Source organism: Dendrobates tinctorius, unplaced genomic scaffold, assembly GCF_039654945.1.
Source record: "Dendrobates tinctorius isolate UK_male_01 unplaced genomic scaffold, ASM3965494v1 ptg000162l, whole genome shotgun sequence".
Classification (NCBI taxonomy): Eukaryota; Metazoa; Chordata; class Amphibia; order Anura; family Dendrobatidae; genus Dendrobates; species Dendrobates tinctorius.
In genome coordinates this window covers 12,280,485-12,304,217 of record NW_027361829.1, presented here as the reverse complement: position 1 = coordinate 12,304,217, position 23,733 = coordinate 12,280,485, and the positions used below count along the sequence as shown (strand labels likewise).

The 23,733-nt window shown below is 45.8% G+C and overlaps 2 protein-coding genes across 2 annotated transcripts; both read right to left on the bottom strand.

Annotated features, from left to right (window-relative positions):
- Positions 1-3,401: 3,401 nt before the first annotated feature.
- Positions 3,402-7,047, bottom strand: LOC141052635 (uncharacterized). Its single transcript, XM_073549854.1, has 3 exons — positions 4,049-7,047; positions 3,730-3,889; positions 3,402-3,623 (listed from the first exon to the last, which is right to left on the bottom strand). Exon 1 carries the CDS (start codon positions 6,897-6,899, stop codon positions 5,688-5,690), a length of 1,212 nt encoding a protein of 403 aa, XP_073405955.1. The 5' UTR covers positions 6,900-7,047; the 3' UTR covers positions 3,402-3,623; positions 3,730-3,889; positions 4,049-5,687.
- Positions 7,048-11,817: 4,770 nt separating this feature from the next.
- Positions 11,818-22,810, bottom strand: SNRPD1 (small nuclear ribonucleoprotein D1 polypeptide). Its single transcript, XM_073549852.1, has 4 exons — positions 22,648-22,810; positions 22,443-22,519; positions 19,994-20,185; positions 11,818-12,043 (listed from the first exon to the last, which is right to left on the bottom strand). The coding sequence occupies exons 1-4, from the start codon at positions 22,659-22,661 to the stop codon at positions 11,967-11,969; spliced, it is 360 nt and encodes a 119-aa protein (XP_073405953.1). The 5' UTR covers positions 22,662-22,810; the 3' UTR covers positions 11,818-11,966.
- Positions 22,811-23,733: the final 923 nt, after the last annotated feature.

Genomic DNA, 23,733 nt, shown 5'->3' with positions numbered 1-23,733 from the left:
ACAGTAGTGTCTTATGTGATGCACATACAGCAGAGTCCCAATGTATCCTATGAGGTATATACTGTTGACCTCCCACTGCTTGAGTTCTATAGTGAGCAGTAATGAATTTCACATTGAGGAGACCTGCAGTGTAATATACATCTGATCGGTGCGACTTACTGCTACGAGTTCCTTACAAAACTAATCAGTGCAAAGAGTCGCCTGTGCTCCAGACCCACGCAAATCTGAAAGAGCAGTTGCAAGTAGCAACATCAATAACACCTATCACGAAAATTGCAAAGAGCTGCAGCTCCAGCTTTCATATTATGGTCAATATAAATGTTTGACCAAATATAGCAAGATCATTTGAGCTGATAATTGAATATTTAAACCATCACAAAATTAATATAATTTAACCAGGCCAAAAAAAAACAAAAAAAAAACATCCAGACTTAGGCTAATTTCACATTTGCGCCTTTTTGCGCGTTTTGTGCGCACTTGAAAAAATGCTTGCAAGCGCAGCGATTTTTAGGCGCATCAGCATGCGCATGACAAAAAAACGCAGCGCTTGTATGTGTTTTCATGCATTTTTGCATGCGTTTGCGTTTTTTATGCGCATGCGTTCTCTAGGTGTCACATTTCACAGGAGGAAAATCCTTGAAACATACTCCACCAATGGGACACCAGTGGGCGTGTCATGGGAATTCTTTATATATACCCTGTTTACAGCTGAATTCTTCAGATTTTGTTGCTTTTTCCTTTGTCAACATGGATCTACGGTGGAAGAGTTTTCGCTTCAACTTGGATCTGGACATCGCGCTGTCTCAGGCTTTTGCATTTGCTTGCCAGCAAGAAAGGCAGAGAGAGAGACAGCGAAGACAGCAGCAGCGGCATTTGTGGATACATCCGATTATTGAAGTCCAGGAGAGCCATGGAACATACGACACCCTCTATAGCGAGCTCCAGGCAAACCAATCAAAATTTTGTGACTATACCCGGATGTCCCAAGAAAGCTTCATGGATTTGCTTGCTCGTGTTCAAGGAGCCATCCAGAGACAGGACACACAGCTCCCTCGTGCGATTCCTCCTGAGAAACGGCTCCTGGTCACATTACGGAACGTAATATTTAAAAACCAATGCCTGCATAGTTGTTTTTGTTCTGCTATGTACTATTATTTTTTTCATTTCAGTGTTTTACAAAACCCTATACATAAATATTAATTTTTGTTCTTTTTCTGTTTGGCAGATTCCTGGCTACTGGAGAGACCCTGTCTTCACTCCACTTCCAGTACCGGCTTGGAATCTCCACCTTGTCGGGAATAGTTGCGGACACCTGACAGGCTTTGTGAGACATTCTCTGTCCAGAATTTATGCCCCTGCCCACCACGGAAAAGTGGATTGATATTGCTGACAAATTCAGGACAGTCTGCAATTTCCCCAACTGTTTGAGAGCGGTTGATGGGAAACACATAAGGATAACCAAACCTGCAAGAAGTGGATCGGAGTACTATAACTATAAAAAGTACTTTTCTACAGTACTCCTGGCCATTGCGGATGCAAACTGTCTGTTTGTAGTGGTGTACATTGGGGCATTTGGCCGGGGGAATGACTCACAGGCTTTTAAGAACTCGGACACGGGCCATAGGTTGTATGACAACCATTTTAATTTCCCCATGCCACGGCCTCTTCCCCACACCGAAGGTCCGCCTCAGCCATTTGTATTGGTTAGGGATGAGGCATTTCAAATGTGCCAAAACCTGCTGAAACCCTACTCCAGCCAGGACTTGCACCACACGAAAAAAATATTTAATTAGACTGGCCAGAGCACGAAGAACTGTAGTGTGCTTTTGGGATTCTTGTCTCCAGATGGCGCATTCTCGGCACAGCCATTAATCTTAAACTGGAAACAGTGGAAGAGGTGGTGAAAGCGTGTGGTTCGTCACAATTTTGTTATGGTTAAAGAGCACCCTAGCTTTGAACTAGATGAACCAGCTGCCAACCCATTGCCTGATTTCACTCAGCACCCTCTCAGATCATCAGATGAAGTTGGCCAAATGAGGGACCAATTTTCGGCCTACTTTCTCTGATGTAGGATGTGTGGAATGGCAAGATCAAATGGTGTAAAGTTGTTTTCTTGTATGTAAATAAAAAACCTGTTTTGATACCTGTACCGAGTTTTTATACACTCCAATACAATAATCACATGCCTAGGTGTCCCAGTGAATTCAGGATGCTGTGTTTTGTGCATCCTGACTTTACTAGGACTCCTGACCAGGTGACTCTACATACACAAGTTGTATGGCCTTTATCATCTCTCCAGTCTGTGTTCAATAATGCAGATTGCAGCGGCGGTGGAGATAATACAACTAATATTTATATCACCTGTCCTGATGTTACAAATAGTGATTTTGGGATGCACTAGCATCCTTCACTTTATGACACCTGATCATGTGAGTATAAATATTAGTTGTAGGATCTCCACTATGCTTCAGTATGCATGCCAACTGGAGAGATGATAAAGTTTATACAACTTCTACAATCGCCAGGCCTGGTGTCATGCTGAAGTGAGGATGCCAAAAAAAACGCATCCTGACTTCAGAATGTTTCCGAAAGGAGCCACCCCTTGGCTGGGTCCTTCCCTGGAGGAAGATCTGGCTAGTCCCGTGTTTGAGACTTTTAAATGAGGCTCCACGGACTTTATTTGCATAATCGTATTTCCCAGGGAGCATTGCACCTAGGATTTCACTGATTGAGCGCCTTTGCCGGCTGCCGCAGTGCTTTCTTTGACTGGTCTCCCTGAGGTCAGTGATTGTTTCGTGATGTTTGACTTCAGAATGTTATTACACCTGGGCAGTTGAATACACATGAGTGAACCTCCAGCATCTCTCCAGTCTGCGTGCAATAGATAATGCAGACTGAAGCGACGCTGCAGATGACAACTCATAGGTATAGTCACCTGGCCAGGTGTGATAAATAGTTATGATACCAGGCCAGGGTATTGTAGATATGTGTACTTTCTCCATTATCTCTTCAGTTTCTTCACCACAGACTGAATAGATGATGTGGTTAATTACAAGGTATATCTAGAATCCCCCGGCCTTGTGTCAAAAATAGTGAAATGATGATGGCCAACACACCATCCTCAATTCACGCAAGGTAACTATAGATATGCCTTGCACTCAACACCCAACACCATCCTCTATTCAGTCTGTGCAATATTAGCAGACTGAAGAGACTGGTGGTGAAAATACAAGTCATATATTTGTGTTTTTGACAATACAGGACTGACACAAGAAACATGTGTCAGTAAAACAAAAAGTGTACGGCGCAGTGTGTGTAGGCGGCGAAAGACACAATAACGAAACACTATTAGGGGAAACCAGAATTTTACATTTATTGTACAAAAAAAAAAAGTTTTTACTGGGAGCGACGTGGAACGGCTTAAAGGGGAGGGCCCGCAAAACCAGTGGCAGAGACCTGGGACAGGGGAACACCTGACATACCAGCTTCAGCTTCCTGGTCTCCAGCTGTCCGTGTTGCCGACCCGCAAGCTGCTTCCTGGCTGACGGATGGCTGGGACAGGTCAGAGGTCGTTCGATGAAGGACCGCTCCAGGGACAGGTTTGCAGGGTGCTGCTCCAGGTGCTGTGAAAAGAAAAACATTACTATCATGCATTTACAATAGTTAAAGCGCCAAATCCTGTGGAATAGAAAAGCACAGAGTAAAAAAAAAATACAACAAAATACTTACGCTCTGGAGGCAAGGACCGGTCTTAGGAACGCCAACGCCAGATGGTAGCGGTATTTAGTTCTGGTCCTTGCTGCAGCACCACTGCGACCCTGGCCCTCCTGACAGACATCCCTGTTGAAGCGGTCCTTCATCGAGCGCCGACGGGTTCTGACTTTGTTCACTGTGGGAAAAAAAAATAAAAAAATTAGACAATGCACTGTAGGCCAGGATAACACAAATGTGTGTGATGCTAGAAACTCGCAGGAGTTACTAGCATCACACACAGTTATGTGATCCTGGCCAAGGTCACTGCCGCATCACACAGCATTGAAATACTTACAAAAATCCTTGCGGACCTGGGTGGGGAGAGGCGTTGTCCCAGTCATCCAACATCGCTGCGGCCACCTCATTCCAGAGCCGCCGGATCACCACGTTGTCCGAGTGCTGAGGATCACGGCTGTCCCACGACGAGACTCGCTCCTGGAATAAGTTGATGAGGGCGTCTTTGTCCAGGGCCATTTCTTCGTCCCGTTGTGAAGACTAGAAAAAGAAAGAAAAACATTAATCTTGGAAAGATTTGGAAATGAAAAAAGATAGAAAAATATACAGAAAAGAAGCTAGATTGAAGATGAAAAACATGCCAGAAAAAAAAGTCAGGGGGGGAAAAAGTCGTAGTTAGAGAGGGGATCCGCCCTTTAGGAACAGGAAACCTACAGATACAAAAAGGCAGCACCTATCCCACGCATCAGTTGGATTACAGAGCACAAGAGGACCACAACGGTTAATAGCATAATTTATATACAATGCTTTACACGACTATTTAAATTACCTGTGTACCTATAAAGGGAAGAAGTGCATACCCAAAATTTTAAACCAAAGGGAGGGAATATACGGGTGCTGTCATGGACTCCGAAAAATACCGTTAACCGGTGAGTAACTACGACTTTCTTCGGTCGTCCATGACAGCACCACCTGAGAGAATTAGAGAGAGTGATAACTATTTAGGGACTACAGGTCTGTGGAAGCACCCAAGTCTAGCCTATAATGACTATAAAAGGTGCTCGGAGAGGACCAAGTAGCCGCCTTACATATCTGGTCGATGGAGACTTCTGATCTCTCGGCCCACGAGGTCGCCATGGCTCTGGTGGAATGCACTCTCAGGTTTCCGGGTGGCGACCTGCCTTTTGAGGTGTATGCTATTGAGATCGCCTCTCTAATCCACCTAGCTCGTGTGCTTTTTGACACTCTACAACCTTTCCTAGGGCCTTGATGGGAGACAAACAGGGCATTATCTTTTCTCCAGGGATCGGTAACTGCCAGATATTCTTTGAGGCATCTCCTAACATCTAGGGTGTGTAGTTTCTCTTCCTTCTCATTAGCTGGATTAGGGAGGAAGGATGGAAGGACTATCTCCTGTGTCCTGTGAAAGCTAGAAACTACCTTAGGTAAGTACGCCGGATCAGGTCTGAGTGTTACTCTATCGTCCTTAAACTGTATATAAGGAGGACGCCTAGATAATGCCTGGATGTCGCTCACCCTACGAGCTGAGGTTAGAGCTACCAGGAAGGCTACTTTAAGGGACAGGTTTTTTATGGAAGTTGATGAAATAGGTTCGAATGGAGCCTCTGTCATAGCTGTGAGGACTAGGTTTAAGTCCCACGGCATGAACCTATCTTTCACAATTGGCCTGGATCTACCTGCTGCTTTAATGAATCTACTGATCCAGTAATTACCCGCTATGTTGCAGCTAAAGAGGGCCCCCAAGGCTGATACCTGTACTTTAAGGGTACTAGTGGAAAGCCCCATATCCAGACCTTTCTGAAGAAACTCTAAGATCTGGTTTATAGGTGCTGAACCCCCAGCGACTATTCCGGAGTTCTGAAGGAATCTCTTCCAAATCCTGACATAGATTTTGGTAGTGATGATTTTTCTACTTTTAAGTAGAGTGTTAATCAGGTCTGGGGAGAAGCCTTTATCTCTTAGCAATGTCCGCTCAAACTCCATGCCGTCAGATGTAGGCCAGCCACCTGAGGATGGAAGACTGGGCCCTGGGATAGGAGATCCGGGATGTCTGGAAGGACCCAAGGTTCGGACACCGACATGGTCCTGAGGGATGAGAACCATGCCCTCCTGGGCCAAAATGGAAAAATAACTATAACCCTGGCTCTGTCCCTCCTGATTTTTCTCAACACCAGGGGTAGTAGTGATAGGGGAGGGAAGGCGTATGCTAGCCTGAAGTCCCACTTTATCAGAAAGGCATCTACCGCCAGAGGGTTCTCTCTGGGATTTAGGGAGCAGAACTGCCTTACTTTCCTGTTTTCCATGGTAGCGAAGAGATCTCTCTCTGGTTGACCCCATTTTTGTACAATCAGGTCGAAGATGGAAGTTTTTAGGGACCATTCTCCTTGTCTTAGTAGATTGCGGCTTAAGAAATCTGCTGTGATATTTTCTTTCCCTTTTATATGTAGCGCTGTTAAAGATAGAAAATGCCGCTCTGCTAGCTGGAACAACCGTTCTGCCACATTCATCAGGGGTTTGGAACGAGTCCCGCCTTGGTGGTTGATATAAGCCACGGTGACCTGATTGTCGGAGAACACCCGCACATGATGGCCCTGTAGATACACAAGTAGTCTCTTAGCTGCCTGTTCTACTGCTGTCAACTCTTTCAGGTTAGATGACATCTCTATCTGATGATGCTCCCATAGGCCCTGTACCAGAATCTCACTCATATGAGCCCCCCAACCGGAAGGGCTAGCATCCGTGGTGATTATTCGGAATATGTCATACTCCCAGGGAACCCCTCTGGATAAATTATCCTTGTCTAGCCACCACTCTAGGGACTCCCTTGTGTTCCGGGACAAGGTTAGCTGGCCCTCTAAGTAACCTCCGAGCACTCTTTGATGTGCTAAAACTTCACCCTGTAGTGTTCTTGATTGGAATTGGGCCCACTGGACAGCCGGGATACAGGAAGAAAGAGAACCCAGAAGGGACATGGCTCTCCTGAGGGACATGGTGGGGTTATTGGAAGCGTTCAGGACATGATAGTGTAGGCGAACAAGCTTCTCCGGAGGCAGACGGCATTCCTGTTTCTCATAATCTAGGATCAAGCCCAAGAATTGTTGGACTCTCATCGGTTGCAACCGAGATTTTTTAATGTTAAGCAGCCAACCTAACCGCTCTAAGGCAGACATTGCCCTTTTAGCTGTTCCATACAATGTTTCACCGTTTTCCCTACAATCAGGAAGTCATCTAAGTAGGGAACTACTAGAATGTCTGATTCACGTAGATGGACCATAACCTGCGCTACCACTTTAGTAAATACTCGGGGAGCGACTGCCACCCCAAAGGGGAGGGCCGCATATTGGAAATTCTGAACTGACCCATTTAACTGAACCGCCACTCTGAGGAAGCGCTGATGAGCTGCATGAATGGGTATATGGTAGTAAGCATCTTTTAAATCTAACACTACCATAAAGGAATTTTTAAATAGCATTTTTATTGATGAATTAATTGTCTCCATTTTAAACGGGCGAATGACCAGGAATTCGTTGAGGGACTTAAGATTTATTATAGTCCTAAAGGAGCCGTCTGGCTTGCAGACCAGGAACAGAGGGGAGTAGAAACCTTTTCCCCTTTCTCCTTCTGGAACCATAGTTAGGACCTTCTTGCGGCAAAGATCATGAACCTCGGCCTCCAGGGCAGCTTGTTCTGATGTGGAAGTCCTGAGCGGGGTGACCTTAAAACGATCTTGGGTGAACTCTAGTCATAGACCCGCAGCTATCACCCCCAGTATCCAGCTACTACTAGAAATCATAGACCAGGCTGGGTAGAAGGCAGCTAGTCTCCCCCCCTACCAGAGCAGCTAGTCACTGGGGCGGCTTTTTAGTGTCACGGAAGGGCTAGCATCCGTGGTGATTATTCGGGATATGTCATACTCCCAGGGAACCCCTGGCGCCCCCCACCTCTGAACATGAAACCTGTACCTCTCCTTTTCTTGTCATCCCATCTGCCCTGGTCCCTGGACGGCCTTCTATGGAAATATCCTTTCCTAGTAAAGGGACGTCTATAAGAAGGGTTCGGCAGACTGGGGAACTTCTTTTTATCATCCCCGGCCTTCTCTAAAAGTTCATCCAAAACGGGGCCAAACAGATATTCCCCCTCGCATGGAATGGAGCAGAGTCGTGACCTGGCCTGGATATCTCCTGGCCAGCATTTTAACCAGAGAGCCCTTCGTGCTGTGTTAGATAAACTCACGGTCCTCGCCGCCATTCTCGCACAGTCTGCTGAGGCATTAGCCAAAAAAGCGGCAGCACTTTGGATGATTGGTAGGGTTTTCCGAATGGATGCTCTTGAGGCTCCGTCCTTCAGTTGGGAATCCAGTTGATCTAGCCAGACCATCATGGATCTGGCCGTACATGTGGCAGCTATCGCTGGTCTTAAAGCGCCTGCTGACATCTCCCATGTTCCCTTTAGAAAGGAATCCGCTTTTTTATGCAGCAGGTCTTTTAAGGAGGCCATGTCATCGAATGGTATGGAGGATTTTTTGGAGGCTTGGCTACTGCCGCGTCCAGCTTAGGGGCCTTATCCCATCTGTTTACCACTGGGTCATCGAACGGGTACCTCCGCTTGAAGGCAGGTGGCAAGGAGCCCCTTTTTTCAGGTCTTTTCCATTCCCTATCTATCAGGCTCTGGACTTTGTCATTTAATGGAAAGGCCCTGCGCTTTCTGGGATCTAGACCCCCGAACATCACGTCCTGTGCGGAAAGTTCTGGTTTTGCGTCTGCTACCCCCATGGTGGACCTTATTGCTTTAACCAGCCTATCCATTTGATCTAAGGGGAAGCAGAATCAGCTTGAGTCTTCCTCTGAAGAAGACGAAGTGGAGGCCGGGGAATCTGAGGAGTCATCGTTCCTAGGGGCGGCTGAGGACTCCAAACCTGAGAGACTAATTTCTCTTCCTTTAGAAGAATCCCTTTTAGACAGGGCCTTCATTTCCGACCTGATAATTTCCCTCAGGCTTGTGGTGAAGTCCGGCGTTTCTTCCGCTACCGTTTGTCGCACGCATGGCTGACAACTTTTTAGGGTGGCCGTCTGGCAAGGGGCAACTACAGAGGGCACATTCCCTGTGCTTCTGTTTTCCCATAGCTTTCCTCCCCTGCGAAAAAAGCATAAGGGAACACTGCATCAGGGTACATTCACGGAGATCTCTTACCCATGCAGATGAGGCAGGTACCGGATCACGGAGGGAGGCAGGAGGGTCCTTTATCCTGGAGGAACTTCTGTGGCTCTGTTCGCTCGGACATTTCTGCTTTTTTTGCTGGCCACTCGCATGAGGCTTCACCGTGGCCTGTTTCTGTGGGTGCTCCTGCGCCTCGTCCTGCTACTCTATGGGGGACTTCTGTCGTCTCCATTGCTGGGCCTTCAGAAGTACCCCAGCAGCGTCACCTCCTGTCTTTTAAGGCCTCCCAGCCGGGTTCTGGCGTGGCACCTCCCACCTGGGACGGACCCCCCCTGCGACCTCCCCCTCCCCTTCCCGGGCACTGCGCGCCACCCCAGACCGCCGTGCACCCGCGGCGCGCACTGTAAAGTCGGCCGGCACCCGACTTCCGGTTTCGGCGTTCCTGGCCCTGCCCCTTCCGCCGCTCATCAGGGCCCGTGGGAGTGCGCGGAAGGATCCGGCACGGCGCCCCCGGTAAGTGCGCCGACCTGCGCCACCGCCGCCCAGATAGGAGAGGGGGACCATCCCCAGGGGGAGAACGCACCAGGACGGGCCCAGGGCATACATACCTGGTGCCCGCAATATGGAGGCGGCTGTCCACCGGACCCTGTGCTCCACCTGCTCCGACCACTGCCGTGGCGACCTACCCGGGCCCACCGTGGCGCTTCCAGGGACCCGAGCGTGACCGAGGTAGAACCCCCCGCTACCTGGGTCGGTCAGCCGGCCTGGGAATCCCTCGACGACTCCATGATGGACGATCTGAAGGAAGTCCCATCCTCTAGGAACAGGAAACCAACTAATGCGTAGGAGAGGTGCCGCCTTTTTGTATCTGTAGGTTTCCTGTTCCTAAAGGGCGGATCTCCTCTCTCAGGTGGTGCTGTCATGGACGACCAAAGAAAGTACAAATCACATTCAGTCTATACTTACAGGCCGTCTCCCCGCCCGCACTTGGACTGGCTGCTCCTGCTGTTCCTCAGAAACCGTGGACGGTGAGGTCTGATCCATTTATTTTCAAAAGTGGTTACCAGCCAATCTAAGGGCTCATAGGGAGAGAAAAAAAAAAAAAAAAAAAAAAAAAAAAAAAAAAAAAAAAAAAAAAAATCACATGACGTGTGATCTGTTTTTCATGGCTATAACTCATACCTGTGAGTTTATGGGGATATTCATGTGACAGGGAAACCACTTTTGCTTCAGTTCATGAACTTGCAGCTCTACAGCACCCCCCCTTACCCTCAGGTCAGTCAGGGAACTGCACCTAGGATAAGTAGTTGCCAAAATGGCTGCCCTGTCACGTACTGGCTATCGGGGCACTCTGCAGTGAGGGTGGAATGTATATCACCGTCCCAGGCCGGAAATACACATACGATACTCCGATCCGTTACTACCTGGATTCCCCGTTAACACCAGAACGCTAAGCTGCCACCAGTTCCTCGTTTGATATAAGCAAGGTCCCATTCCAAGCCAATATCAGGTCAGAAACCAACCCTAAGTAGCGGGAATTTGCACAGAGTATATGTTGGTTCGGTCATAGAGCAAAAAGAACAAAGCTAGTAAATTTATAAGTTTACTCCAGAAAATATCAGCAGTGTTTACAAAAATACAAAAGATATTACAGAATTACAATATGTAGTTAGAAAAATAAAAGGGATGAACATATGAACTTACTATCTCTCAGTCACAGGTATGATGTGTCAATAAAGGGCAGTAGAATCCCACAGAAAAGATTCAGTCCATAGCCTGTTGTCTAGCTGTCTCCAGGTTCCGAACACATCCCAAAATGTACGTTTGTTTTATGCTTTGCCCACAAACCTTGAGACTCCTTTTGCTGACCTCACAGGTGGACTGTGTTCAAGGAAGTACACCTCTTTTGGAACGTTGTCAAAAACTCCTATTTTCCATGTCTTTGGCTTGAAAATTCACAGGTCGCCGTTAGGGGACATTTTTCCCTGCGAATTTACTATTCTTTTGAGACCAAGCATAGCATGTCTGCGTGCTACAGGTGGGGCAGAAATTTGTTTCCCAGATTTCTGATGGCCCTAAAGGCCACAAAATACTGCCATGCGTAGCCCTACGTGCCAAGAACCAGGAAATCCAATTTTCAAGTTTCTAGGATTACTGGGAGTTATTAAATTTGACTTAGTATTTTGAGGTAGAAGAAATTCTTGGCAGGAAAGTTCAGTTCTTGCTAGAGCTGGCAGAAGATCTCACATTACAAAGACCATTTACCTGAGGGGAGGGGCAAGTGGAAATTCCAAGGATAGGGAGGGAGTAGAATTTCACAGAGGGGGCTACCTGTCTGCAGCAGAGAGCAGGGGGGGGGGGGGCTGCATGTGGAGTTTAGTTTTACACAAACCAAATGGAGAGAGGAGCAGCAGGCAGTTCTGGATTTGTAACCCACACTAGGGAAAATTATTCATATTATCCTGACATCATGTGTTGGATTTTTTGACAGTTGTCCATGCAAATTCAGATGTATGTCCAATATTGATCCAAGGGTTGGATCAAAGTCAGCAATGCAATTCTATGGGTTAGTGGGGAGAGAAAAACAAAGAAACAACAACAACCCCTTATGAAACTCGTCCTGTTTTTTTCCCCTCATACACCAAGAAAAAAAAAAAAAAAAAGTCAGGATAGCTGTGAGCAAACATAATTGGTGCTCAAAGGGTAGTTTTAAATTCCAACTCAATGGAGGCGTGCAGTGATGAGAAATCAGGGATTTGGATCCCAGTGACCAGATATCTATCACCTCTAAAGGTGTGGCGTTTTTTCCTTCATTATATTTAACGGCAAATTGGAAAAGTCAGGCTCCATATTCTTTATTAGGTATGTAAGCAATCGAATAATTACTTTATCTTTTGCCTATAAATTAGAAAATAAATAGAAATAAGCAAGTTCAGGCTTTTAACAATTTTATTCAAAAATGAATGCTTCATAAACATCAGTGTGAACCTGTTTTAAATTCGCTACTTACTAAAACTTAAACAAAAAAAAAACAAAACTGTACAAAATTAGTTTGTCCATATCAGCATTTCCTTTCTAAACTATCGTCTTGGTCCACCTCTTCCTCTGCCACGGCCTCTTCCTCGGCCACGCCCTCTCCCTCTGCCACGGCCAGCAACTGTTTTCAGAAGGAATTAAAAAAAGAAAAAAAAGTTAAAATTGGTCAAAGCATGAAAATCTTCATTTTAGTATTACGCATATCATTATTTTGTGCTTTTTAGCAAGTCTGTGCCAACAGAAAATTAAAAAAAAAAATTTCCCCAACAAGTGTTTTAGTCCCAAATTTTGCATTTTCACATTTATTGTGCAAGTTCTCCAGAGTACACAGATACCCCATATGGGGTCAAAAACCACTTTAGAGGCACAGTGCAAGCCACAGAAGGGGAGCAGCGCTTATTGTATTGAAATTCAGATTTAGCTGGACTGGTTTGAGGGTGCCATGTCATATTGGTAGAGACCCTGAGGGGCCAGACCAGCAGAACCACCCAAAAAGTGAACCCATTTTACAAACTGCACCCCTAGATTAATTCATTGAGAGGGGTAGTGATCACATTAACACCACAGGTGTGTCACAGAATTCTATACAACTGGGCAGTGAAGAAAACAATTGACATTTTTAACCACCAAGATTTTATATTTTCAGAAGGGGAAATGGGCAAAAATGGCACCAAATTTGTCCAACAATTTCTGCTGAATGTATAAATACCCCATATGTGGCTAGATAGTACTGCTTAGCCACACTGGGAGACTTGGGAGGGACGTAGCAAATATTTTCCTAGAATAATTTGCAGACTGCATATACAGAGCCCCCCCCCCTCAGCCCTCAGCTTCAAAGTTGGTTCTCAAGAAGAGGGGTCCCCATGCTGTTTTTTTTAAATAAATTAAAAAAACAGCGTGAGGACCCCTCTATTCATGAGAACCAACCTTGATGAAGCCGACAGCTGAGGGCTGCAGCCCCCAGCTGTAAGTTTCGTCTGGTTGGTTCACAAACAGAGGGGGACCCTACGTCGGATTTTCATTCATTCTCTCCTGTTCGCTGTTGCTGGCAGAGCAGGAGAGAAGAATGACAGGCACAGTCAGTGCCAGCCTCCAGGAACAGCGCTTACTGTAGCGCTTCTTACCGGCGGGTATCTGTGAGCACGGAGGACAGTGTGAACTGTTCTCCTTGTGCAGCACGTGTTGCAGGCCGTGTCCATGTTACAACGGACAGGTCTCCGTGTTTTACACACGGTCCATGAAAACACACGGGCATGTGCATAGACCCATTCATTTGAATGGGTCTACGTGTGTCAGTGTCTCCGGTACGTGAGAAAACTGTCACTACACGTACCAGAGACTCTGATGTGTGAAAGAGGCCTTATTAGGCGCTCTACACCAAGCACTCTTTGGTGTTTTCATCTAAATCTGAGTGATGTGACAGATGAAACCCCTGAGGGATCAATTCACTAGAATGAGGCAGCAGAGTAACACTCTGTTCAGCGTTGTCCTTTTAAGAAGTGCACGCCTATAAAAAAAACAAAAAAAACCCCACATGAACACCTCCATCCACAGTGCCTTCATCTGCCTCATAGGGAATTTTCTGCCAGGGGTTTCGTCCAAGTCACATATTTCAGAGATTTACATGGAAACCCAGGTTTAAGTGTTCAGTGAAGGATAAATATAAGCCGAGCCTTAGGCTAGGTTCACATTACGTCAGGGGCATCCGTTTAACAGATCCGTTAAACGGATGCTCTAACGCGGATGTCATTTTTGACATCTTTTGAGCCCTAGTGCTACCATGCGTTAGCCATACAGGTCTATGCATAGCGAATGCATCCGTTCGCTGTGCGCTAGACCAGACGCACCCGAAAACGCTGCAGACCGCGTTCTCAGGTGCATCATAAAGCAACTCATCATCGCTAATGAATGTAGATATCGGCATGCGTTACTATAATTGCGGACAATGGGTGCGTTAACGCATCAGATACATAGCGTTAGTGCCGCTATGTAACGGATGCACTCAACGCATGGCCCCCAACGTAATGTGAACCTACCCTTACTGTGATCTATGGGGGGCAGAATGACCAAATCAGCAGCAGGTGTAGGATTGGTTGTATTTATTTTTTACACTGCTTCTTGTGCGGAGTAAGTGTTTAGACGGCTCTTGTTTGGGTCAGTGCGATTACAGATATATCAGATGCATATTTTATGTTGTTTGGCTGCTGTCACACACACTTTATTGCAAAAACTAGTTTTTGCATCCCCATATTTAGACCGCTATCATTTTTTATTTCGTCCGACAGTCACGTGACAGCTTTTTGCGGGGAGAGTAGACATTTTTATTAGTACCATTTTCAGGCACATGACATTTTTTGATTTCTATTCCATTTTGAGAGGCAGAATGAACAAAAAGAACCAATTAAGGAATTTTTATTTATTTTAATGCCACCCATAGTAGTAAAATTGATAAGGCAGCTTTATTCTTCAGGTCAGTATGATTACAGCGATACTACATTTAGATTTTTTTTAGGTTTTGGCACTTTTATACAGTAAACAGTTTTATAGAAAATGTTATTTTTGCATCTCTTTACTGTTCTTTCACTGATAAGCCACCATACAGCTGTTTTTTTGCAGGACAAGATGACAATTGTATTTACATTTGTCTTTTTGATTGCTTTTTTTTTATCCTATTGCGGAACAAAAAGTGGAATAAAATGCTTAGTTTTTCCCTAGTTTATTTTTTACGGTGTTCACTGAAGGGGGTGCGTCATCACTGACGATGCAATACCATACATGTACTTTGTTTATTTTTTCCATAAAAACTAAAGTTTCAGAGATCACAAAATGGCGCAGAAAATCATACTATGTATGGGCGCTGACTCAGACGCCACACACTTCCTCCAGCCTTGCTGGAGTTTGCAGATGTCCTCATGGCGCCGAAGATCGCGGTAGGCAGGTTAGCGCCTACCGCTATCTCCTGCACCACACTTCTCTATCCTCATCCTTCCAGTCACCGCTGAATCTGTCCCGAGTCCAACCACACTGCCCAGATGCAGTCTAAAGAGGCTTCAGACAGGATGCATCCAGTGTTATTATTCTAGATGTTAGAAGGGTTAAGTTAAGCAGCGAGTTCTCACTCCTCACGAGCATATCATTAACTCAAAGCTGACAATAAAAAGATTAAACAAGATGGATTTCATCAACAAGGCATCATTTTAATTAGTGTAATTGCGCCGACCTGAGACGGTCTGTAAATTACTAGGCACAATCCTGCAGGTGTTCTCTTTAAATGTGAAAATGAACAAAAAAAAAAATCTATATAATTTTTCCCACCAAAGTACTGTTTTAGCACCAAATTTATAATTTCTATAAGGGGTATTAGGAGAAAATAGACCCCATAATTTGTTATGTAATTTTTACTGAATGTGGCAGTAGCCCATATGTGGCTGTATACTGATTGAGCACATGAAAGATCGGATGGGGAAGAGCGCTACCTGGCTTTTTAGAACATAGTTCCATTTGAAAAGATTGTGGGCTTCATTACCTAATCCCCGAAGTAGTCAAAACAGCAGAAATCCCCTTCCCCCACCTCCAGTAACCCCATATTAGAAACCTCACTGCTTATTGTTTTTGTCTGAGGGAGTAGTGAGTTTTTAACCCACAAGTGCTTCACCGAATTTTATAACATTGGGACATAAAAAAAAACAACAAACAAACAAACCATTTTAATTTACTTCTAATTGGAATTTCCCACAAAACATAAGCGTTTTAAGCTTGCAGAATGCTTGCGCTTTCCAAGCATCGCTTGGAAAGTGATTGACAGGCTGGTCATACTTGTTAACCCCTTCATGACCCAGCCTATTTTGACCTTAATGACCTGGCCATTTTTGGCAATATTGACCAGTGTCCCTTTATGAGGTAATAACTCAGGAACGCTTCAACGGATCCTAGCGATTCTGAGATTGTTTTTTCGTGACATATTTGGCTTCATGTTAGTGGTAAACTTAGGTCAATAATGTTTTCATTTATTTGTGAAAAAAACGGAAATTTGGTGAAAATTTTGAAAATTTCACAATTTTTATTTTTATTCCGTTAAACCAGAGAGTTATGGGACACAAAATAGTTAATAAATAACATTTCCCACATGTCTACTTTACATCAGCACAACTTTGGAAACAAAATTTTTTTTTGTTGGGAAGTTATAAGGGTTAAAGGTTGACCAGCGATTTCTCATTTTTACAACAAAATTTACAAAACCATTTTTTTTTTAGGGACCACCTCACATTTGAAGTCACTTTGAGGGGTCTATATGGCAGAAAATACCCCAAAGTGACACCATTCTAAAAACTGCACCCCTCAAGCTACTCAAAACTATATTCAAGAAGATTATTAACCCTTCAGGTGCTTCATAGCAACTAAAGCAATGTGGAAGGAAAAAATGAACATTTTAATATTTCCAATAAAAAATTTCTTTTAGCATCAATTTTTTCATTTTCACATGGGCAACAGGATAAAATGGATCCTAAAATTTGTTGGGCAATTTCTCCTGAGTACACCGATACCTCATATGTGGTCATAAACCACTGTTTGGGCGCACGGCAGGGCTCAGAAGGGAAGGAGCGCCATTTGACTTTTTGAATGGAAAATATGCTGGAATATTTAGCGGTTGCCATGTCGCGTTTGGAGAGTCCCTGTGCGCCTAAACATTGGAGCTACCCCACAAGTGACCCCATTTTGGAAACTAGACTCTCCAAGGAACTTATTTAGATGCATAGTGAGCACTTTGAATCGCCAGGTGCTTCACAAATTGATCCAAAAAAAGAAAAATAAAAAAAAAAGGACTTTTTTTTCACAAAAATTTTCTTTTAGCCTCAGTTTTTTCATTTTCACATGGGCAATGGGATAAAATGGATCTTAAAATTTGTTGGGCAATTTCTCCTGAGTGCACAGATACCTCATATGTGCTCATAAACCACTGTTTGGGCAGGGTCCCGAAGGGAAGGAGCACCATTTGACTTTTTGAATGGAATATTAGCTCCAATCGTTAGTGGACACCATGTCGTGTTTGGAGAGTCCCTGTGTTCCTAAACATTAGAGCTCCCCCACAAGTGACCCCATTTTGGAAACTAGACCACCCAAGGAACTTTTCTAGATGTGTGGTGAGGACTTTTAACCCCCAAGTGCTTCACAGAAGTTTATGACGCAGAAAAGTGAAAATAAAAAAATAATTTTTTAGCCCGCTATTTTTTATTTTCACAAGGCTAACAGGAGAAATTGGACCACAAAAGTTGTTGTGTAATTTGTCCTGAGTACACCGATACCCCATATGTCAGGGGAAACCACTGTTTGGGCGCATGGGAGAGCTCAGAAGGGAAGGAGCGCAATTTTGGAAGGCAGACTGATGGGATGTTCTGCGGGCATCATGTTGCGTTTGCAGAGCCCCTGATGTGCCTAAACAGTAGAAACCCCCCACAAGTGACCCCATTTTGGAAACTAGACCCCCCAAGGAGCTTATCTAGATGTGTAGTGAGCACTTTGAACCCCCAAGTGCTTCACAGAAGTTTATAAGCGCAGAGCCATGAAAATAAAAAACCATTTTTTTTCCTCAAAAATGATTTTTTAGCCCGCTATTTTTTATTTTCACAAGGGTAACAGGATAAATTGGACCCCTAAAGTTGCTGTTCAGTTTGTCCTGAGTACGGTGGCACCCCATATGTGGGAGGGAACCACTGTTTGGGCACATGGCAGGGCTCAGAAGGGAAGGAGCGCCATTTGACTTTTTGAATGGAAAATTAGCTCCAATCGTTAGCGGACACCATGTCGTGTTTGGAGAGGCCCTGTCTGCCTACACTTTGGAGCTCCTCCACATATCACCCCATTTTGGAAACTAGACCCCCTAAGGAAGTTATCTAGATGCATAGTGAGCACTTCGAACCCCCAGGTGCTTTACAGAAGTGTATAACGCAGAGCTGTGAAAATAAAAATATATTTTTTTTCCTCAAAAAATGATTTTTTTAGCCCGCTATTTTTTATTTTCACAATAGTAACAGGAGAAATTGGACCCCAAAAGTTGTTGTCCAGTTTGTCCTGAGTACGCTGGTACCCAATATGTGGGGAGGCACCACTGTTTGGGCACACATCGGGGCTCGGAAGGGAAGTAGTGACGTTTTGAAATACCGACTTGATGGAATGGTATGCGGGCGTCATGTTACGTTTGCAGAGCCCCTGATGTGCCTAAACAGTGGAAACCCCCCACAAATAACACCATTTTGGAAACTAGACCACCCAAGGAACTTATCTAGATATGTGGTGAGCATTTTGAACCCCCAAGTGCTTCACAGAAGTTTATAACGCAGAACCGTGAAGACAAAAAAAAATCATTTTTTTTTTTTCACAAAAATCATTTTTTTAGCCCCCAATTTTTTATTTTCCCAAGGGTAACAGGAGAAATTAGACCCCCAAAGTTGTTGTGCAATTTTTCCTGAGTACGCTGATACCCGATATGTGGGGGTAAACCACTGTTTGGGCACACGTCGGGGCTCGGAATGGAGAGAGTGCTGTTTGACATTTTGAACGCAAAATTGGCTGGAATAAATCGTGGCGCCATGTCGCGCTCGGAGACCCTGTGATGTGCCTAAACAGTGGAAACCCCTCAATTCTAACTCCAACCCTAACCCCAACACACCCCTAACCCTAATCCCACCCTAATAATAACCCTAACCACAGCCCTAACGCCAACACAGCCCTAACCCTAACCCCAGCCCTAACGCCAACACAGCCCTAACCCTAACCCCAGCCCTAACCCTAACCCCAGCCCTAACCCTAACCCCAGCCCTAACCCTAACCCCAGCCCTAACCCTAACCCCAGCCCTAACCCTAACCCCAGCCCTAACCCTAACCCCAGCCCTAACCCTAACCCCAGCCCTAACCCTAACCCCAGCCCTAACCCTAACCCCAGCCCTAACCCTAACCCCAGCCCTAACCCTAACCCCAGCCCTAACCCTAACCCCAGCCCTAACCCCAGCCCTAACCCTAACCCCAGCCCTAACCCTAACCCCAGCCCTAACCCTAACCCCAGCCCTAACCCTAATCCCAGCCCTAACCCTAATCCCAGCCCTAACCCTAATCCCAGCCCTAACCCTAATCCCAGCCCTAACCCTAATCCCAGCCCTAACCCTAATCCCAACCCTAACCCTAGTTCGAACCCTAAATGGAAAAAAATATATTTTTTTTATTTTATTATTTGCGCCTGGCTATGGGGGTGATAAAAGGGGGGTGTATTTACTTTTTTTTTCATTTTGATCACTGTGAGAGTGTATCACAGTGATCAAAATGAAAAATGAACGGGCAAGCGGCAAATTCATGGGCGCCGCCATCTTGGACAATGGCAGGCGCACTGCGCATGCGCCCGCCATTTTGCAAGATGGCGGCGCCCATGATCCGGACACCGGGAGCACGATCGGAGGTCCTGGGGGGATCGGAAGGTGGGAGGGAGCGATAGACAGGGGAGGGGGAGCAGATGATGACGGCGGCGAACGATCGCCGCCGTCCATCGGTGGCGGGGGCCGATCGGCCCCGCCAGTCGGTGTGTGTGTGTGGGGGGGGGGGGGGTCGGTGTCCAGCCATGTCCGATGCTATTGCAGCATCGGCCATGGCTGGATTGTAATATTTCACCAAATTTCATTGGTGAAATATTACAATTCGCTCTGATTGGCTGTTTCACTTTTAACAGCCAATCAGAGCGATCGTAGGCACGTGGGGGCTAAGCCACGCCCCCATGGATTAACTGTAGAGTGTCCTTTGTGTGCGGGTCGGGTGACCTTTCAGTGACCCCGGTCACCCGACCCGCAGGGGGGCTATTTATAGCATGACGCCTACGTAGGCATCATAGGTCGTGAAGGGGATAAGCATAGTGTTTACTATTGATGGGGAGCATCGGATGGCGGTGGGAAGGGGAGCAAATACTGACGGCGGCAGATCGAGGCCTCCAGCCATGGCAGATGATATTGCAGCATCGGCCATGGCTGGATTGCATTATTTCACCAAGTTTCATTGACACCATTACATAATGATTTACTATGAAACTTACCAGCTTCTCTCTTTTTAGATTTAACTTTTGGTTCCACATCAACAAGTAAGGTGTCGAGCGGTAAGCTGTCCGGGAGAATGAAGTATCGGATGTTGTTCCCTCGAATACTTAAAGTCTCCAGCTGAACGGGTTCTCTGTTCTTAACAGTCATTTTCACAGCTTTCAGATGTGTATTCATACTCACATCAACACCTAGGACAGATGACAGTCATTTATAGGCCTCACTGATCTGGATATTAAAAGTAACCTCAACCTGCAGATATGACAGTTAACCCCTTAACGACCAGGGGTATTTTTGGTTTTGCATTTTCATTTTTCCCTCCTTCTTTCCAGAGCCATAACTTTTTTTATTTTTCCGTCTATATGGCCATGTGAGGGCTTATTTTTTGCGGGATGTGTTGTACTTTTAAATTACACCATTGGTTTTACCATGTCGTGTACTCAAAAACGGGAAAAAAAAATTCCAAGTGCGGTGAAATTGCCATAAAAGTGCTATCCCACACTTGTTTTTTGCTAGGTTCACTAGATGCTAAATCTGACCTGCCATTATGATTCTCCAGGTCATTACAAGTTCATAGACACCAAACATGTCTATGTCCTCTTTTATCTAAGTGGTGAAAAAAAATTCCAAAAGTTTGCTAAAAAAAAAAAAAAAAAAAAAAAAAAAAATTGCGCAATTTGCCGAGACCCGTAGCGTCTCCAATTCTCATGATCTGGGGTCGGGTGAGGGCTTCTTTTTTCCGTGCCGGGCTGACGTTTTTAATGATACCACTTTTGTGCAGATACGTTCTTTTGATCTTCCATTATTGCATTTTAATGCAGTGTCTTGGCAACCAAAAAACGTAGTTCTGGTGTTTTGAATTTTTTTCTCGCTACGCCGTTTAGTTTTTTTAATTTTTAAATTTTTTTTTTTTTAACTTTTGGAATGCTTCAATAGCCTCCATAGGAGGCTAGAAGCATGTGCAACCCGATTGGCTCTGTTACATATGGGCGATGAGCAGATCGCCCATATGTAGCAATTTACTGCTGTGCTTTCAGCGCCGACCACCGGATGGCGCTGAAAGCCATATGCCTGGAACAACCATAGAGGCCTGTGGTTTTCCAGGCAACATGACGCCGACCCCCGATCACGTGACTGGGGTCGGCGATTACATAATTTCCGGCCCAGCTTTGACAGCAGGATTTAACTAGTTAATAGGCGCGGGCGGACGGCGATTCCGCTTGCGCCTATTGCGGGCACGTCAGCTGTTCATAACAGCTGACATGTCCCAGCTTTGATGCGGGCTCAGCACCGGAGCACTCATCAAAGCAGGTGAGATGTCTGATGACGGACTGTGTCCGTCATTGGACATTAAGGGGTTAAATGGGTTTTCCCACAAACAGGAGTACATTTTATATAATTCTCCACGAGGCTGAAGTTGGTTTCTTATTTGGAGCTGAAGTTTCTCATTCCACAATTTTTTCTTTTCTGGTTTTTATAGCTTTAACAAAAAAAATAAGCATCACAACAATAAGGCCTGTTTCACACTTCCGTTTTTTCAAATCCGTCAAAATCCGTTGGTTTCCGTAAAAAAACGGATCCGCCATTTTTTTGCAGGATCCGTTTTTTTGTCCCATAGACTTCCATTAGTGGTTACCGCGGATCCGTCAAAAAAACGGATCCGTTTTTTAAAAAACGGATCCGTTTGCATCAGTTTCCGTCAAAAAAACGGAAACGGATCCGTTTGGCGGACACAAAAACGGAAGTGTGAAACAGGCCTAACATACAATGCAGCAACGTGCCCTGATGTGAATTCACTTAAAAACAGCTCCAAAAAAAATAAAATTATATATATATATATATATATATATATATATATATATATATAAATAAAACTGGCACAAAAATGGGCAAAGAGCATTACATAAAGGGTTAAACGACTTTGGGCCACTGATATCACTCTGCAGACATACAGAACAAGTGATGCCCTGCACCAAACCCAGGTCCCTCCAGCCTGGACCAAATGGGTACTGGGCATCAGAATCGGCATCAAAGTGGGCAGACATCCGATTTTCACAGATTTGAAGTAACTGATGTCTTTAAGGGGTTAAATGACTGGGTCACTTGGAGGGACCTGGGTTTGGTGCGGGGCATCACTTGCTGTGTATTCTTAGTGTGAGATCAGTGGCCCACCGCCATTTAACCCTTTCATGCTCATCCTTGTGCCAGTTTTATACTGTTTGTAGCGGTTTTTAAGTGTACCCACATCAGGGCTCCTCGCTGCATTGTGAGGATTATTTTTTTTTTGTTAAAAACCTATAAAAAGCAGAAAAGAAAAAAATTGTCAAACTGACGAATCAGAAACTAACTTCAGCCTGTTAGTTGTCCACAGTCGGGGCAGCGCGTTTTGGGCCCACTTCAGGTCTGACAACCCCCTAGGTCAGTGACTGCCAGGAGCCGGCCGCCTACCTGTGATGGTGCCGTGCACCTGGGTGCCGTTCTTCAGCTCCACAGTCACCGTCTCATGGCTGAGCTTCATCAGAAACCTGAAAGGCACAGAAAGCTCCTGAGCACAGAGCAGCTGAGGCAGGACGCCGCGGCAGCGCCCGCACTCTCCCGGCCATTGTTCCCGCCGGCCTCAATCCCGCGCCATCCTCCGCACTCACACTCTTACCTGACTAACTTCATGGCTGGCCGCCCTCTGTACACTACACACGGCCGCAAGAAGAACAAAGCGGGACGGCTCACGGCTTATTTATGGCTAAGAACCTCACACAGGAGAACGGCACACAAACGGCGAACCGGAAGCCGGCAGGAACCCGGATGTGAGGCATGGGCGTAGGCGGCATGCGCAGGCTGAGCAGCGGCCATCTTGGAGGAGGCGGTAGACGGCTATCCCCAGTGTGTGAGCCTGCACGGGGCCTCATCGAAGCGCTGGATCCTGACCTGTTTCCCTGGCGGTGCTTGTGCGCATGTCTGCACCTCAGGGTGACGTTGTGATGTGCCCCCTCCTCAGGACTGAGAGGTGAGAGCCCGTTGGCCGAGACTCCAGGCACAAGCTGGCAGGTGTAGCACAGAGGCTTGTGGGTAACAGGTAGCGGCTTGGGCTATAAGTGGGCGGTGATTGGCTCCTGCAGCGAGCATTGTGTTATTCCATACAGTGCCCGGGGCAGGCACCAGGAGGAAAGTGTGCAGGAGCCTGAGACCAGGGAATGCCACCCGCTTATAGGGACGAACTAACAGGAAGGGTCGAAAGAATAGTGTAGAGCTCAGCCCCACAGCAGAAGTCCTACAAAAATAATAATGGGTGAGGTCTCAGAAGAGCAGAGCTCACAGCTTTACCACCTTACAGGTAATCGTTCTAGTGATCCCCTAGATTTCCCCACAAACACCATGATACCCCAAAGTGAATTCCTCCACATGCACAGTATGATGACCCTACTGTACCCCACCGGCACACTATGGTGACCCAAACGCAGGGTCGGACTGGGGTGCCTAGAGCCCACCAGGGGAACTGACTCTAGGGGCCCGCCCTATGGCTACCATAAACGGTTTTATTATGTGTTCATTTTTTGGCCTCTCCGTGTGTCTTTTAGTAAGCTGTACAGTGTGCAAAAGAGAACGCTAAAAGCCTCCTATATCATACAGACCGCGCTCTCAGCCTCCTATATATTGTACAGACCGCGCTCTCAGCCTCCTATATATTGTACAGACCGCGCTCTCAGCCTCCTATATATTGTACAGACCGCGCTCTCAGCCT